General features: G+C 37.0%; 1 protein-coding gene across 3 annotated transcripts in view; it reads left to right on the plus strand.

The window, feature by feature from the left end:
- ULK4 (unc-51 like kinase 4) overlaps nt 1-16,151 on the plus strand; it is a 651,081-nt gene that overhangs the window by 329,119 nt on the left and 305,811 nt on the right. For all 3 annotated transcript variants that reach the window (XM_069088326.1, XM_069088324.1, XM_069088325.1), the window contains exon 31: nt 5,704-5,752. In XM_069088326.1, the coding sequence (XP_068944427.1) occupies nt 5,704-5,752 (49 nt within the window). The remainder of the gene's footprint in view (nt 1-5,703; nt 5,753-16,151) is intronic.

Raw genomic sequence — 16,151 nt, forward strand, 5'->3', positions numbered from 1 at the left:
CAAGGTTACTCAAACATAAAGCCTGAAATTCTTTAAAAGAGGTTCACTTCTCCTTAAAAGTTTTTTTTAAAGGAAATTCTAGTTTACATTTGCACCATGAAAAGAAAATATGGACTTTGTTTTGTTAAAGTCTTTAAATAGAAAAATGACTCCTGACAGAACCTGGATTCATAAGAAATGTGTCTGTGAAGTTAGACTGGGTTTTAAAAATAAAACTTATAGGCCCAAAGGGGTATCATCCTTCAGAGTTGTCAACTTGGGATGCCCATATTTCAGCAATGTTGTTACTCAGAAGACTTTTTTTTTAATAAGAAAGTTACCTTCAGAACTAGGTCACACAAGAAAATATTTCATTGCTTGTATATATAAAATGTGTGAATACATGCATGTATATGTACATATATGTTTATATGTGTATGTGCATCAGTTTTGATTCTCCATAATATCACCCAATTTGATCATTGACCTTGTTCACAGTCTGGGTTCCAAGAGATATGGGTTGTTGATTTAAAAATAAGTCATCAAGGCAGCCAGTTAGAGGAAATAAAGAGCCAAGGAGAACACATCCTGCTTCTGACCCGTGCTAGCTGTATGACACTAAAGTCAATGTATTTCTCAGTGTCCCATTTAACGCTCTAAGAGTTGCAGATCAGCTGTGGATCTGCTTTGGCAAAGGAAAAGTGCAATCACAGGTATGATCAAAATGATGGGTAGGCGATGAATGGTAAGAACTGCTTGTAAGTTACTGCAATAGTTCAGATGCGTAGTAATGAGGGTATTTACTAGGGTGGTGATACTATGGAGAGAAAAGCAGAGTTGCTTATGATAGATATTGAGATATAGACAATTGATGGCCACAGAAGATACAACAGTGGACGTGGCATGATGGGAAGACCAGAATTCATGTCCAGCCTCAGATACTTTACAGCAAGTCTCTTAATTGTTTTTGCCTCAGTTTCCCAATCTGTAAAATGGGGATTATAATAACATTCAACCCTCAACTCCCAGAGTTGTTGTAGGGATGAAATGAGATAATACTCTTCAAATGCTATGCAAAAGGTTCTATATAAATGCTAGCTATTATGATGATGATAAAGTAGAATTTAAAGTCCTTGGTAACCAATTAAATATAAGAAGAGGAAATGAAGAGGAGAAAACAGTCAAAGATAACTTCAAGGTTTAGAATGTGGAAGAAAGACAAATGGTGGTGGCCCACATAGATAAATAGGGATAAATAAAGTTATGTTAGGAAAAGGAGAAAGATACAGGAGGGGAAGGTAAAAGTCCCAGTTTTAGACATTTTGAATTTGTCATGCTGGTGGGTTATTCAGGGCAAGGTATCTAATGAGTAGTTGTAAGTAAGGGTTTGGCATTCAAATAAAAGGTCAGAAGTCAGGATAAATACTTTGGAGTCATATACACACACCTTCATACATACATACATACATACATACATACATAGACATACAGAGAGGAGAAATGATGTTATTGGCAAAGGAGAGAGTATGTAGAAAAAAGAAGAAAGAATCAAAGACTCATTTTGGGAACATGTAAATTAAGAAGTCAAAAAAATGAAGAGTCAGTAAAGGAAGTAGGGTGTCTAGAGAAGTAGGTCAAGAAACAGGAGAGCATAGTTATCTCTACAAAGCTGAGGGAGGAGAACATATCTAGTAGGAGAGGATGGTCAGTTGTTATAGAAAGGACGCAAAGGATTAGACTGGGGAAAAGGACCGTTGACCATGGTGATATGGAGATCACAGGTGCCTTTTGAGCAATTCTGGGCTATTAAAACCATGCTTCAGGGGTTTAATAGAGAGTGGACTCTGAGAAGTAACACATTGGGTGAAGAAGAGATTCAAGACAGAGGCTTGATGGAACAGAGAAGAAAAGGCCTCTTAAAAAATTCTTGGCTTCCTTGAAAGTTTAACTCAAATATAATCTCTTATATGAGGTCTTAACTGCTCCCCCCCCCAACTGTTATGGGATGCCCTCTGAATTACCTTGGATTTGTATTGCATATATTTGTTTTCCTCCATGAAATATAAGCTCTTTGTTAGCAGGAAGCATTTCATTTTTCCTTTATATCCCCACCTAATAGGGATTTAATAAATACTTGAAAATGGCTAGTTAATTAATAGTAATGAATTAAGTGAAAATCCTCTTTTTCTGGAATCCCTCAAAATTCCATACAATTCACATTTAAAAATTAGACAATAGTAACTAATATGTGCCGAGTGTTAATGGGTATAAGATATTTTGCTAGGCACAGCAGAGGATACAAAGACTCAGTCTCTAAAGGACCTTAGAGTCTAATTGGGGAAATAAAACACATATAGGAAAAGATGACAGAATATGAGGAAGCATATAAGAAGCAGTCAATCAGCCAGCATTTATTAAGTCTTTAATATATGTCAGCAACTGTTGTAAGCATGGAGGATAAAAAGGAGTCAAAACCACCAAACTTGTCCCTGCCCTCAAGAAGCTTACAGTATAATGGAAGAGAAAGCATCTAAATAAATAGATTGATAGGAGATACATACATATTAGAGGGAAACTAATCTTAAAAGGAAGGGCTCAAGTGCCAAGGGGCCAGGAAGGCCTCCTGAAGGATTATACTAATAAGAATTTAAAGGAGGAAGAGATCACTGGGATAAGTAGGAAAAGATTACTGGAAAGTTGGATTCAAGTAGGTTCTTGAATTAGAGACAGGATTTCTAGAGGAGAGGTATGTGAGAATGTCCTTGTAAAAGACAGGTAGGTAGGAAGATCTGTTCAGGAGTTTATTTGAAAAATGTCTTCCCCGTCCCTAAAGTGAGTGGGAGATAAAGGTGGAACGCAGATCTGGAGCCAAGCATTGGAATTCCTTGAGTGCCTGCCTCAGGTGTTTCAACTTTATCCTGTTAGGCTTGGGGAGCCAATAAAAGGTGTCTGAGCAGGGAAGTAACATGAGGAAAGCGCTATTTGAAGATTAATAATACGTGGAATAATTCAGAGGAAAAGGAAACTGGAAGGAGGGAGACTTGACAGTACTCTTACAGTAGTTCAGGTATGACAAGGAAGAGGTAAGCTGAAAGTGAAAACATGGAGAAATGATTGACAGGACTTAGTCTGTTGTGCTGGGGATGGGAGGGAAGGAGTGGCAAATGAGAGAAAGGTTTCCAAGATAACTGATCATTTCAGTTTATGTGAGAGGAAGACTAACAGAAACAGGGATATCAAAAAGGGAGCTGCTTTGAGGGAAAGGGTGATTTTGATTTGAATGTGTTGAATTTTAGCTGAGATTGAGCCATCAAAGGGGAAGCTTCCACAGGTAGTTGGAGAGATGGGATTAGAGTCTCTGGAAGAAGTGAATGCTGGAGATATTGATTTGAAAGTCATCTGAAAAATTACAGTTGAAATCATGAGAATGGATGAGATCTCCAAGGGATAGAACAGGGGAATAAAAGAGAGCAAAATCCATTGTGCTTTATGTTTTCAAAAGAACCAGTACATTAATAAAGGAATAGATAATTATAGTTCATTCTCCAAATGGCTATCTTAGGTTACATAAAATTTCATAGATTTTCTATATTTCACAGTTATATGAGATCATTATATCACTGCAAATCATTGGAGAAGTAATGGCCATTTATTATAAGTGCTTGGATTCAGTCTTTGAGTTCTCAGTAGCTCAAAGTCAAGGTAGGTAGGAACTAAGTCATTCGAGTGTGAGACATGACCTTCTTGGATCTCTCTTCCAGCCCAGTTTGAATTCTCTTATCAGATGAAGAACCCCTTCTATAATATAGCCTTCGTTTTGCTTTCAGTGGCAGTATTTCCTCCTGGGCATAGGGTTGTTTTTCAGTAAAAGCTGACTTTTTAAAAAGTGTATCTGTAGAGCTGCTCCAGAGTAGAGCTGAGATTAAGTCTGATTGTGTTGGCTGACCTCAAGACCTCAACAAGTGTGTTAGGTGGGTCTAAGAGAGTAATTGAAGAAAGCAGGAGTAAGGTCGTATAAAAGTGGAGGACGAGAGTAATCATGGTAACTTCTCAGCATGTAGTTCAGTGGTGACAGAGTATTTCCATTGGCGTTTCTTTAAAATGGTCAGACTTTACAATAAGTAATTCATTTGATGTTATATATCTATGAAGAATCCTTAGTTTTTAGCACTGTTCATTTCTCATCTTCTGTAAGCACAGTATTTAGTAAAATAAGATAGGCTCTTAAAAAAGTTTCATAAAGCTTTTCAATCAAGAGTATCCTATTATTAAAACAATATGTGGTAATGCCTCATTTTCTTGGCATCATTGGGGTTAAGTGAATTTTCTAGGTAACTGAAGCTTAACTCGCTTATAATGGAAACTTTATTTTTGCCAGGTTTGGGTAGGAATGTCATTAAAATGTATTATATCTTTTCTGACTTAGTAAAATGGGCATACGGAATATGATGTAAACCCAAGATCATTGTTATTTAACATCAGTGGCTGAACTGACTCCATTTTCTTGGAACCTCCAGCATTACTTTTCATTTGTTTTTGACTGCCTTTGCTGTTTTAAAAGGCATTTGTGTCTTTAGAAATATTGTGGTTTTGACTTCAATCCATCTTGGGTTAGGCTACCTGCTTCTGTACTACTTTATGGTAATGGCAGGTAATGGGTATCTATTTCCATGACTAGGATGACGCAGTTACAAACTATCCTAGCTATCAGTTTAAACTCTAGTGTTGTGGTCTTGGGGAAGAAACTCCATACATATACTTACATACATATATAGCTGTCAAGAGTCTGTATAGAACAAGTAGAATTTAATAAACACGTCAAAAGGTAGTTGTATTTTTATTCTCTAAGAATGAAAATTAGGTTTAGTAAAGTCAGGTTTTAAAAAATTATTCAAATATACCACTTCCCTAAGCTCCCCCATCCAATAAATTAGGCACTCACCAGATTATATTGTATTATTTACTTTAAACACCATACTTTGCCACACAGAAAAAGAGTTATTTTGAAATGGCAAGAGGAGTTTGAGTCTCAGACTATTAACACTCTTTGGAGACTGTAGCAACTTGCTCAACAAAATCTTGTGTTATCTTAAAATCGTAATCCTTGTTAAAATAGTTGAGGTCTGAGGCCCTTTGTGACTTACTGTTTGAAAAAGCTCTCCTGTTACAGTAGATGGCGATTTATATCCACTTTTTGGGGGGAGGACTGCTTGGAGTCTAATGGCTGATTGGTGCCCAAATTTTTTTAAAAACTAAAGATGATGAAAATTCATTGTACATTAATTCGTTAATGCAGAGGAGATCGCTAATGAGGCATACATAAAAAAATTACAATGTGGCATGCTTATAATTTAACTGTGCAGTGTGAATTGTTAGTTCAAATTATTTCACAGTCTACATTACCTATTTGATAGTCTTTCTAGTATTTCTGCATTTTAATTAATTTTCCCCATTTTAAAAATATTAATCTACTTAAGAGTTCCACTCACTTAGTTCAGATCAGTAAGGCAGAGCTAGTAAGTCACCCTCAAAGAAGGCCCATATTTCTTGTGTTTAATGGATTCAGTGAGTGTATTAAAATGAACATTTAGTCCAAGGCTATGTTTCTTGGGCCCAGATTTTTCTAATAATACAGAATTGGAGCTGTACTGTTCCATATTTAAATGCAGTGGTTTAAGTATCAATCATTGTCATATATGATTTCTTCTTTTTCTTCTTTTACAGTCTTGTTGAAGAAAGCAAACTGATCCCAGTTCTTTTTGAAGTAATTCTGGTAAGACATAAAATTATTTGAAAGTCAAAAGAATGAAATGGCAGAAAAAATGATGTATGGTACACACACAAAAAAATAGCATTTTACTTAGAACCTAGAGACCTTGGTTCTAACTGTAGTTCTTTCATTAACTATCTCTAACTTTAGTCAAGTCATTTAACCTGGCTATGCCGTAGTGTCCTCATCTCTAAACTAAAGAGGTTGGATTAAAACCAGATTCTGAGTTTGGAATCTACTGACCCCCCAAGATATCCATGGATAGATTTCTGGCGTTCAGTGAACCTGGATGGGGAAAAAATTACTTCTTTATTTTCATGAACTTCTAACAGAAAATTAGCATTTCTTTCAATTATGAGTGAAGGCAACAAATTGTTATTCTGAGAAGGGATGCATGACATATGAAAAGGCAAGAATCGCTGCCTAGTGATATAGTCTTCAAGATATTCTGATCTTTAATATTACATTTGAATGATCGTGTGGTGGAGTTCAGAGAGCTTTAGACTCTGAATCGTCACCCTTGGCTAAGAGGCCTGGCTGATGTCCCTATTAGATGTATAACCTTGGCAACTTTACCTGATATCCCTGAGCCTCAGTTTCCTTGTCTCTAAAAGAGAGAAAAAATACTTGTACTACTGCATTATTTTATTGTTTTGATGAAGGCACCTTGTAAATACAAGGCATTATTTATGAGTTATGATTAAAATTGTACTTCTCAAAATCTTACCATAGGTTAAGAGGTGACAGTAGGTTCTTGAAGACTATACTGTTAGGCAGTTAATCGACAAGAATTTATTAAGTGCCTACTATGTGCCAGGCACTGTTCTAGTGGAATGAAAACCCTGGTAGGTTCTACCATGTTGGAAAGGCTCCAAGCATTGGCTCTAGCAAAAGATTGCATCTACTTTCTAAAGACCAGACAAACTAAATGTGGAAAGGTTCCTCAGCAGTTGGCTGACCTCTCAGTGATGAATTTTCTTTGTCCATGGACAAAGAAACATATCAAATATCAAAATATCAAACAAAGAACATATCAAATGGCCTTCAATCCTACATAACCTCCTTCTGCTTTTGTACTAATGGTGAGAGAGAATATCAGGTAAGGGAACAGAAGGTGCTTAGAATAATATGATTTTTAGGTCACCTAGAAACTTTAACTTGGGTATTGATACACAAAGAAAGACCTTCTTCTCCAGTGACCAAGGAGTGAACATAGAGATGGAAGAACTGGATCATATCAGTCTTGAAATTCTTGCTATACTCAAAGTCAGAAGGAAAGATGGCTCACAGATCCTCTTTGGAGAAGCAAATAAAGGGATTGGTTCAGTTAATCTTAGCTTGTGTTCAAAGACAAGAAATGTCATTTCATGGGACATTTGGTCATCATGTGTTTCAGTGCTTGTGCGAAATACGAAAAGATGACCAAGAAAATAATTGCAGCTTATATGCCAACCTCTGTAGCAGCAAGCGAGGAGGTAGAAAAACCCTGGGAAGAGTTCAGTAAGTTGCTGAGAATTAGATCAACATATGCTTTGATCTTTGATGGCTACAAAAGTGGTCAGAGGTGAGGTTGGTAGAAATGTGTGTTGGCAGTTATGGTTCAGGAGGAAGGAATGAGAGAGGTCAAAGAGCTGTAGGCTACACAGAAGCCTCAGGATTGTACATCATACATTTTTCCTTTGAGAAAAGAACTGGAAGGCACTGGACAAGGTGAGTACCAAATAACATAACAAAAATGAACTTAATTATATTTTGACAGGAAACAACTTTATTACTCCTCTACGAGTCATTCCTGAATCTGCCATCAGCATAAGGTCACACAAACAGCTTGTTCGAGCAAAAAATCAAAATTAATATAAAGTTAGAAAAAAATGAATTAAAAGGAGGAAAATATATGGCATGCAATTAAGCCCTGACCTACTAAAATAAATGTTAAATGGAAAAGGGGTGTGTGAGAGAACACCAATTATATTTCATATAGACATTTAACTAATTAACTAATTAATGTGAATCATTTGCCCCATGAGGAGACCAAAGGAACCCCAAACCCACCACTGTCAGCAAATACCTGCCCTACTTGACAAACAAAGAGACTTGATGGTCAAGAGCAGTAGTTACTTAGAAAATAAACAGGTTTGTAATCAAGCCCTTGGAGAAGGGTGCTGGAAGATTCAGGGCGGTTACAGTTTAAAAAAAAAAAACCAGAACGGGAGGCAAAACAAGTGTTAAAAACAAAAAGACTTCTCAATGAAACACTTAACTAAGACAATTATCCCAATCAAATCCAAAGGGTGGTCCATAGAGTAGTAATCCAAATAAATGACAGACTAGTTGGAAAATTATTTTTGTGAGGCATAATGATTCTAGCTTATGAGTGACCAAAAGTTGTAACTGTCAAGGAAAAATAAATATTTAAGATAATAAGAGACAATGTAACAGAAAACAGGAAGTGAAAAATTGACTGCTAAAAAAAATGCCTATGATTCTTGGGTCAAGTGAAATCTTTATTTTGGCACCTTTCTTACTTCCTTGCATATGTTGTTACTAAAGTCCAACCCTTATGCCTCCTCATGGCTTAAAAGTGACTGAATTATCAAATTTTCCAGCGTAGCACAGGCTCCAGTGGATCCCACCATATTGGAGAGCCTTCAGGTATTTCACGTCTGGCAGTGAGCTACATTTCCAGCATCCAGGGATAAGCCTGGGTAAATTCATAGAAGCAAAGCATGAGAAGGTTGGCTCCTACACAATCAGTATTTTTGGCCATAAGAATTCCCGAGGCCAGTCTGCTCAGATAAGCTATATTGCAGTCTACATTAATGGAGGAAATACCCTCATTGATAAATCACAGATCCTCAAAGAGTTGAGTATAATGAGTCTCCTACAACAAGTTTCTAAGTTCCTTGGAGGAAAAGAGTAAATCTTGTACTTCTCTCTACTCTTGATATCCACCAAGGTTGGTTAATATTGTTCGCATAACTGATGTGATGCACAAATTGCTTAGTTTTTCTACAGCTCCTTGTACGTAGTACACATGAGACTGTGATCTCCTTGGGGTCCAGGACCACTCTTTTGCCTTTTTTTGTGTCCCCAGTGCTTAACATAGTACCTAGCACATAGTAGGTGCTTATTAAATACTAGTGGACAGATTGGCCAGTAGGCATTTAATAAGTGTTTGAAAGAGTAAGAGGTGAGATGTCAGTATTTTGTCTAATTGTTCTGTCTTCCTCCCTTTTCTTACTCTCCTTGATTTCAGAATGGAAGGAGAGGTAAAAAAGAAATAACTATTTTAAGGTAATTGAGTTAGACTAGAAGGGACTTTCTAGGTTCTCTCCTGTTACCCCTTTATTTTACATAGAGGAAACTGAGGCCTGAAGATGTTATGCCACTGACGTGAGTTCCCATGGAACCTGGGTCCACTTACTCTGCACTGATTTGCCTCTCTATAAATTGTTTGTATTGACCAATGTAAGCAAATGACATTATAGCAATTGCACTCATGTATTTTTAGGCTATTGTTCCCACTTCATCTTTTACTTCATTGTCTAGGGAAGTGCCTTCTATAAAAGAGGTGTCTTGTAAATGGTTTTTGTGTTGATTCTAATTTTTGTCTTAGTGTTGGAGGAGCCAAGCATCTCTAGCAACCCCTGGCAAAATCTGATCACTTTGTTTGGGCTGATAGTAAAATTCAACTTCTCTGTTCTGGGGAAGCATTGCTTTTGTCCTCACTCATGGTTCCCACATCTCAAGGCACATGTAAAAATACTTTTGGAACTGACAATAAAGCCAGTGATTCCTTTTACCCATCCCTTAACCACTAACCATAAAGTTTATTCTTAAACAAAGAATTCAGGACACTTGCTATTTATAGGACTTGGAATGTTAGCAGAAGGCTACTGGTTTTGATTAAATTAAGCAAGAGTCTCTGAGCATATAATATTTGCTGCTGTTTGCATTAGTTTTCTTGGCTAAGCATCAAAAAAGCAGGCTTTACGTACTTATCCAGAGCTGTGAATAATTTCTCACATTGTGCCTGGAAACCTGACAGACTGAAATCAGTTTACTGAATTATGGGGAAAAAATTTTTAATATTTAAATGAAAGGGACCTTTTCATATTTCTGGCAGGTGAAATTGAGTTTAAAATTTATTAGAAGTACCAAATTTGAAAAATAAATTGCAGAGGACAGTGAAGGACAGATGATTACCATATATAGTTTTTGAATGTGCAATCTAAGCAGCAGCTTTCACTGGAAGCCCAACAAGAAAATAGTATCACAGGGAAGATACTGAATCTTAATTATGTTCTGAAATATTGTTTGTTAGACTGGCTTCTTTCATCCATCTGTCTACATAGATCTGAGTCCTTATTGTGGCCCACTGCCTAGAACCAATGGTCAAGAACTTGAATAAGGGACATACTTTTGGCAGGACAGCACTAAACTTGAGTAACCTGTAGGATCCTTGAGCAGACTTTTATAAAATGAACACTGGGTGCAGAATATACGATGTGAAGAAGAGTTTAGAAAAGAGCTGGCCCTTGTCCTTATCCTCACCTTCTAATTCCTCCAAGTCCAGTTCAGTTACCACCTTCTGCAAGAGGCCTTTGGCAATCTCCTTAATGCTAGTATAAAATACTTCTTGTAGAAGGTGGCACGTGGCAGGTACTACATAAATGCTTGTTGACTTGTTTCAGAGTCCAGTAAGGGTACCGAAGTATTGGGTTGAGCAGGAGTTAGCTTTCACCATTGTGTACATAGAGGGTGCTCTTTTGCTTGAGTCCTATGGGTCTTCAGAGGATTTTAGTACCAATTCTTCCATCATCAGGATCATCTAGTCTTTTAGAATCTGTGTATACATGCAAGTGAATAGGGTCTTCTCAGAGACTGCTTTATTCATAGGCCATCACTTCTTTCTACTGGCTGATCAGGAAGGGCAGCCAATTACCCTCTAGGAGGTGGGTGTTTTAAATGCATTTTCTTTTGTAGTACTGTAACCCTTCCTTGGAACTATTTTATTAATGGGCAGGTGGCCCACTCTCTCCTCAAGTTGGTATGCAGAGTGTAGCTTGACCCTGGAGAATAGGCATATTCCTAAGCTTGAGTAATCTATGCATGCATGCTAGGGAAGGGCATCATGGCTGCCAGCATACATGCACCTCTACGGGAGGCAAAGGGAATTGAATTTGTAGGCAATAGGAAACCACTGGAAGTATGTGAACATGAATGACCTGACCATATCCATGGATGAACAAGATTATTCTGCGATGAAGGGAAAAGGGAGAGTAGAGCTATTACACTAACAGTATTACAGTGAGTGGTAATGGGAGTCTCTTGTAGTAGGAGAGGAAGAGAGATATAAGAGTTATTGTAAAAGTCAAATCACCAGGATTTTGTAGCTGATTGGATAGGAGAGGTTAGGAGAAGAAGAGTCAAAGACAACCCCAAGGTTTGGAACATGGGTTTAATAAGTAAATGGTATATTGTTGTATTCAGTAATTTTCAGTCATCTCCAACTCTCTTACCCTAATTGAGGCAAAGATCCTGGAGTGGTTTACCATTTCCTTCTCCAGCTCAACTTACAAATGAAGAAACTGAGGCAAACAGGGTTCAGTGATTTGCCCAGTGTCACACAACTAGTATCAGAGGCCAGATTTGAACTCAGAAGGATGAGTCTTCCTGACTCCAGGTGCAGCACTCTATCTACTGCGCCACCTGACTGCCCTAAGCAAGTGGTAGTTCTTTAGGAAACGAAATAGCATAATCACAGTCTTGTAGGGAGTTGGAGATAATGGGTCTGTATTTCAGAGGTCCATGAATGGGGATCTGTATATATGATTCATGACCACTTTAATCTGCATACCCAATGGGTATGGTTTTTACTTTCTTAATTCAGTTTCTTATATTAAAATGAATTAAAGTAACAGTATGAAATGCAATAAGAATAACTATAAGCATCTCAATATTTACTTGATAATTCTCTTTGGGTAAGCATAATTTTATAATTTCATATAATGAAGTAATTTGGATCAGTGAGCACTCACTCCTTTTAGTGTCACTTAGACTTTTCAGAATTTCCCAGTACCCTTGCTCCTTCCTACCTTCCATAGCAAACATGCTGAAGTCTTCTTTATCCTAAATATAGCCCTTTCCCTCAACATAGCTAACTCCGTAAACTGGCATCCTCTGCCTCCTCTTCTCCATGAGGCTGTTTAAAAGAGGAGGCTACACTTGTTGCCTACATTTCTTTGCCATCCATTCTCCTCTTTGGCTCACCATTCCATGGGAGGTACTTACTCCAAGTTTATCAGTGACCTCCTCATAAAGGTTATTGAGCAGTGGGGTGATGTGGTTCAACAGGTTGCCTCAGTGAGGAGCAATCTTGGGACCAAAAGGAGCTAAAAGGGAGCTCAAGGCCATCTCATCAAAGCCCCTCTTTTTACAGATGAGAAGATAGAGGCTGGGGGTCGGAGGGATGCCCAGGGTCACACAGAAGGTGAGAATCAAAGGTGGGATTCCACTCTCGTCCCTCTGAGATCCTTCTATAGAGCCAGAGACTCAAAGGTGGGAGATGGTCACTCAGGGACTTGCTCAGGGAATTTGAAGGCTTACAAAACAGTAAAAATTTTGTAAGAAATCCAATATGACACGACTGATTTTTCCCTTGATCTGCCCAGGGGATTTTTAGTTTCCTGTATTCTATCTTAGTTGTCTTTCCCAAAGGCCTTTGTTCCTAGGAACCCACAATTTTAAGAAGTTTGCAGTAAAAGTTGGGTCGAGGTTTTTTGTTGTTGTTGTTTTGGTGTGTGTGTGTGTGTGTGTGTGTGTGTGTAGGAAGCGACATATTCTGTGCTCCTGTAGGGGATGTATTTTGGAATGTATGACTAAATCATAGTAGGTAGATAATTCAACTGTGGATTACAGTCAGTAGGCTGCAATAGGCATCTTCCACCAACTTTCCTACTAGGAAATATGCATATACACGTGTGGATGTATGTATTTAGGCATAGACTATTTTTTTTTCTGGATAGTCTTTTTGTATGTTTACAGAGATTTTCCCCTTGGCTTTGGTGATGAATTTCAAAGTTTTTTTTTTTTTTTAACAACTTTTATAATGAGCAACAGCATACCCAGTAAGAGATCATGAATAGGCAATGCAAGACAATCTTTGCAGAAGCAGCAAATGAGATTAAACACGAAATCTGGTTTATTCTTTTTATGGCTAATGTCAGTGCAGTGTGCTTGAAGAATATCCATGTGTGCTGGATTTTTGCCTAGATTAAAATTCACGTTACGGCCCTTTGCTGAAATTAGTCAAAACCTGAATGTTTTTCTTTGGTTTTTATTGTAATGGGGCTTCTGTGCTATTCACAAGTCAATAGTCCTTGCTACTCATCTTACCCTATGGTAACTTGTATGCTTAGTTGTAAAAATGATTCATTTTGTTATCTGTGGCAGGTTTTCTTTTGAAATATATTACCCATGCACTTTAGAAGATTGCTCACATATGTCTCTCTGTCTGTCTCTTCTTCCATGATAGCCTCTGTCTGTTGGAAGAAAGTGGCCTTTTTACATCACTCCTCAGTGTTTTATAGGGTTTTCCCCCCCATAGCTCCAGGAAGGTATTTTTAAAAAAATTATAGAACTGTATTAGCAAGTCAAAAAAAGAAAGTCATTGCATACTTGGTTAGCTAGATTGAAGGTGTTGGCGATATGGTGGGAGTCTGTCATAAATGATTGTTAAAATTGCATATAGGCTTTATAATAAAAAGTGATTTTTAGCTCTTTGAATTTTAAGACCGTATAAGATTGTCTGTGTGTGAAATAGGCCTCAAAACTTCTTGTAAACTGTCACTAGTACCTTAAACCAGTCAAAAGAAATATTATATATATTTTTGGAAAGTCTATTTTGAAAGCTATAGATATAGATAGATAGATAGATAGATAGATAGATAGATAGATAGATAGATAGATAGATAGATGGAGAGAGAGTCTTTATACAATCTTCCAACTCTCATCCCCTTTAAAGTCTAAGACCCTTCCCAACATCCTTTCCTTGACTTTTTAAATGCTCCACATCAACTGTTAGTATGCTACACTTCATTCAAATAAACAACATATTGTTTGGTGAAGGACTCTGTCAAGGTGGTCCAGTTTCCAGCCATAGAAGAACAAGCATGGTAAGCCAAGCAGAGCTGTGGACATTCATGCCCATCTTGACAAGCGTTCTGATATAGCAGAGTAGCTCAGTAGACCTGGGTGTTTGTGACTGGGGGAAAGTCATCTCTTCTAGCTGACCCTCCATTTCCTCACATGTAAAGTGCTGAGGATAAGAATACTCAAACTCCCTCTTTCATCTAGCTATTATAAAGAGTTTTGGATTTATTCTTAAATGAGTATTATTGATACCTTTAATTTTATTCTGACAGTGATATCTTCCTTCTCTCCTCCAACGCTGTCCCTTACACACACACACACACACACACACACACACACACACACACCACACACCCCCTCTTGACTAGTTTCTGCTAGGATGATTTCCAGTTTTTCCAGCAATTCTTATGAAATAGGTAGCTCTTTCCTAAGTAATTTATGAGTTTTTTCTTTGTTTTTTTTTTAATTAAAAAATTTCCCTTTCATTATGAAATTGAGAAACATCAATAAATATGAACATTTCCATTTATGAAAAAGAGAAAATGAGGACTGTGTGCAACCATGAATATCCATGGCATACTGCTTTTTTTTTAATACTTCAAATTTAACATGATGTTTCCATCAGTGACCTGGGTTGTCTCTGTCCCCTTTTTGAACTTCCTTTTGCTTTCTGTATTTATAGTTTTTTAAATTAAATTTTATTCTTGTCAATGGAAAGTCTGACTTCTTTCTCCTGTGATTTCTTCCCCCCCCAGTTGAGAAAGCAAGATAAATAAAACTCCAGTTAAAAACATACATTCAAGCAAAATAAATTCTGGCATTGGCCATGTCCAAAAAATACATATGTGTGTTTTAATTTGCACTCTGTCTATTACCTCTCTAACAGGAGGTTAGTAGTATGTTTCAACCCAAGTCCTCTAGAATTATGGTTAGTCATTATTTAGATCAGTGCACCTGTGTTCTTCAAAGTTGTTTATTTTTTGTACAACATCACTGTCATTGTATAATTGTATATTGTGTAATTATAATATAGCACAATGCCTGGCATGTAATAAGCATAATGACAATTTATTAACTATTGACTGGTTACTCTCCTGGTTCTATATACTTGATTCTGCATCAGTTCATGTAGGTCTTCTTGAGTTCTCAGAAACAATCACCTTCATTCTCCAATTTGTCTGCACAGATAAATTTAAAGGTATTGCTTGGTTTGCCCCCTACTAACCTGAAATTTTCAATGGAAATATTCGCTTTTGAGAGCAGAGTTTTACCTTTGCCAAGAGATCACACTCAGTTAACATCTCATAGTGTGTGATTATATTGTATTGTATATCAACTGAACTGGGTAAAGGGGAAGAGAATGGACCAATTCTGTGTCCCTTTCACTTTTAATGATCATGTGAATTTTCTGAAATTTTAATTCTTGATTCTTATTTATTTTGCATTTGAGTTTAACATAAAATTATACCTTTTTGTTTGGGAGATGGAGGATCATACATTGGGAAATTTTAAAATAAATGAACATTTTACAATGGTATTGATTCTGTATGTATTTTACAGAGATTCATAGAAAGATTGAAGTTTAAGTATCATTTTCCAAAATTTCAGAAGAAAATAATGGTAAGGATACAAATTCTTAAGCCCCAATTTTCAAAATTCAATTTTTAAAAAATTTTCGGTCTGAATTCCCCTCTCCCATTGAGAAAACAAGAAAAGCAAAAAAAATTAGACATGTAGGAATATCTAAAAAATGCTAAGTCCATATATGTCTCTCCATTTAGAGGTTGATAGTATGCTTCAGCATGAGAACACTAGAATTGTGTTATCAGAATTCTCAAGTGTTCCAAGGCTATTTGTCTTTATGGTTCTGCTCACTTCACTTTGTATCAGTTTATACAAGTCTTCCCAGGTTTCTCTGAAGTCATCTTCTTAATGATTTCTTATAGTACAGTATAGGATGCCATTATTTTCATATACCAAATCTTGTTCAGCTATTCCCCAATTGTTGGATGCTCCCTGTTTCTAAATCTTTGCCACCACAAAAAGAGCTACCATAAATCTTTTCCCTCTTTTTTTGATCTTTTGGGCAGATAGACCTAGTAGCAGTATTGCTGGGTCAAAGAGTGTGCACAGTTTAATAGTTTTTTGGGTCTAGTTAAAAATTGCTTTCCAGAATGGTCCAACCAATTCATAGCTCCACCAATGATACATTAATGTACCTATGTTCCCATAGCCCTTCCAGCACTAA

The sequence above is a fragment of the Petaurus breviceps genome, unplaced genomic scaffold (assembly GCF_028583685.1).
Source record: "Petaurus breviceps papuanus isolate PSGF00001 unplaced genomic scaffold, PetGlider_PUasm1.0 185, whole genome shotgun sequence".
Classification (NCBI taxonomy): Eukaryota; Metazoa; Chordata; class Mammalia; order Diprotodontia; family Petauridae; genus Petaurus; species Petaurus breviceps.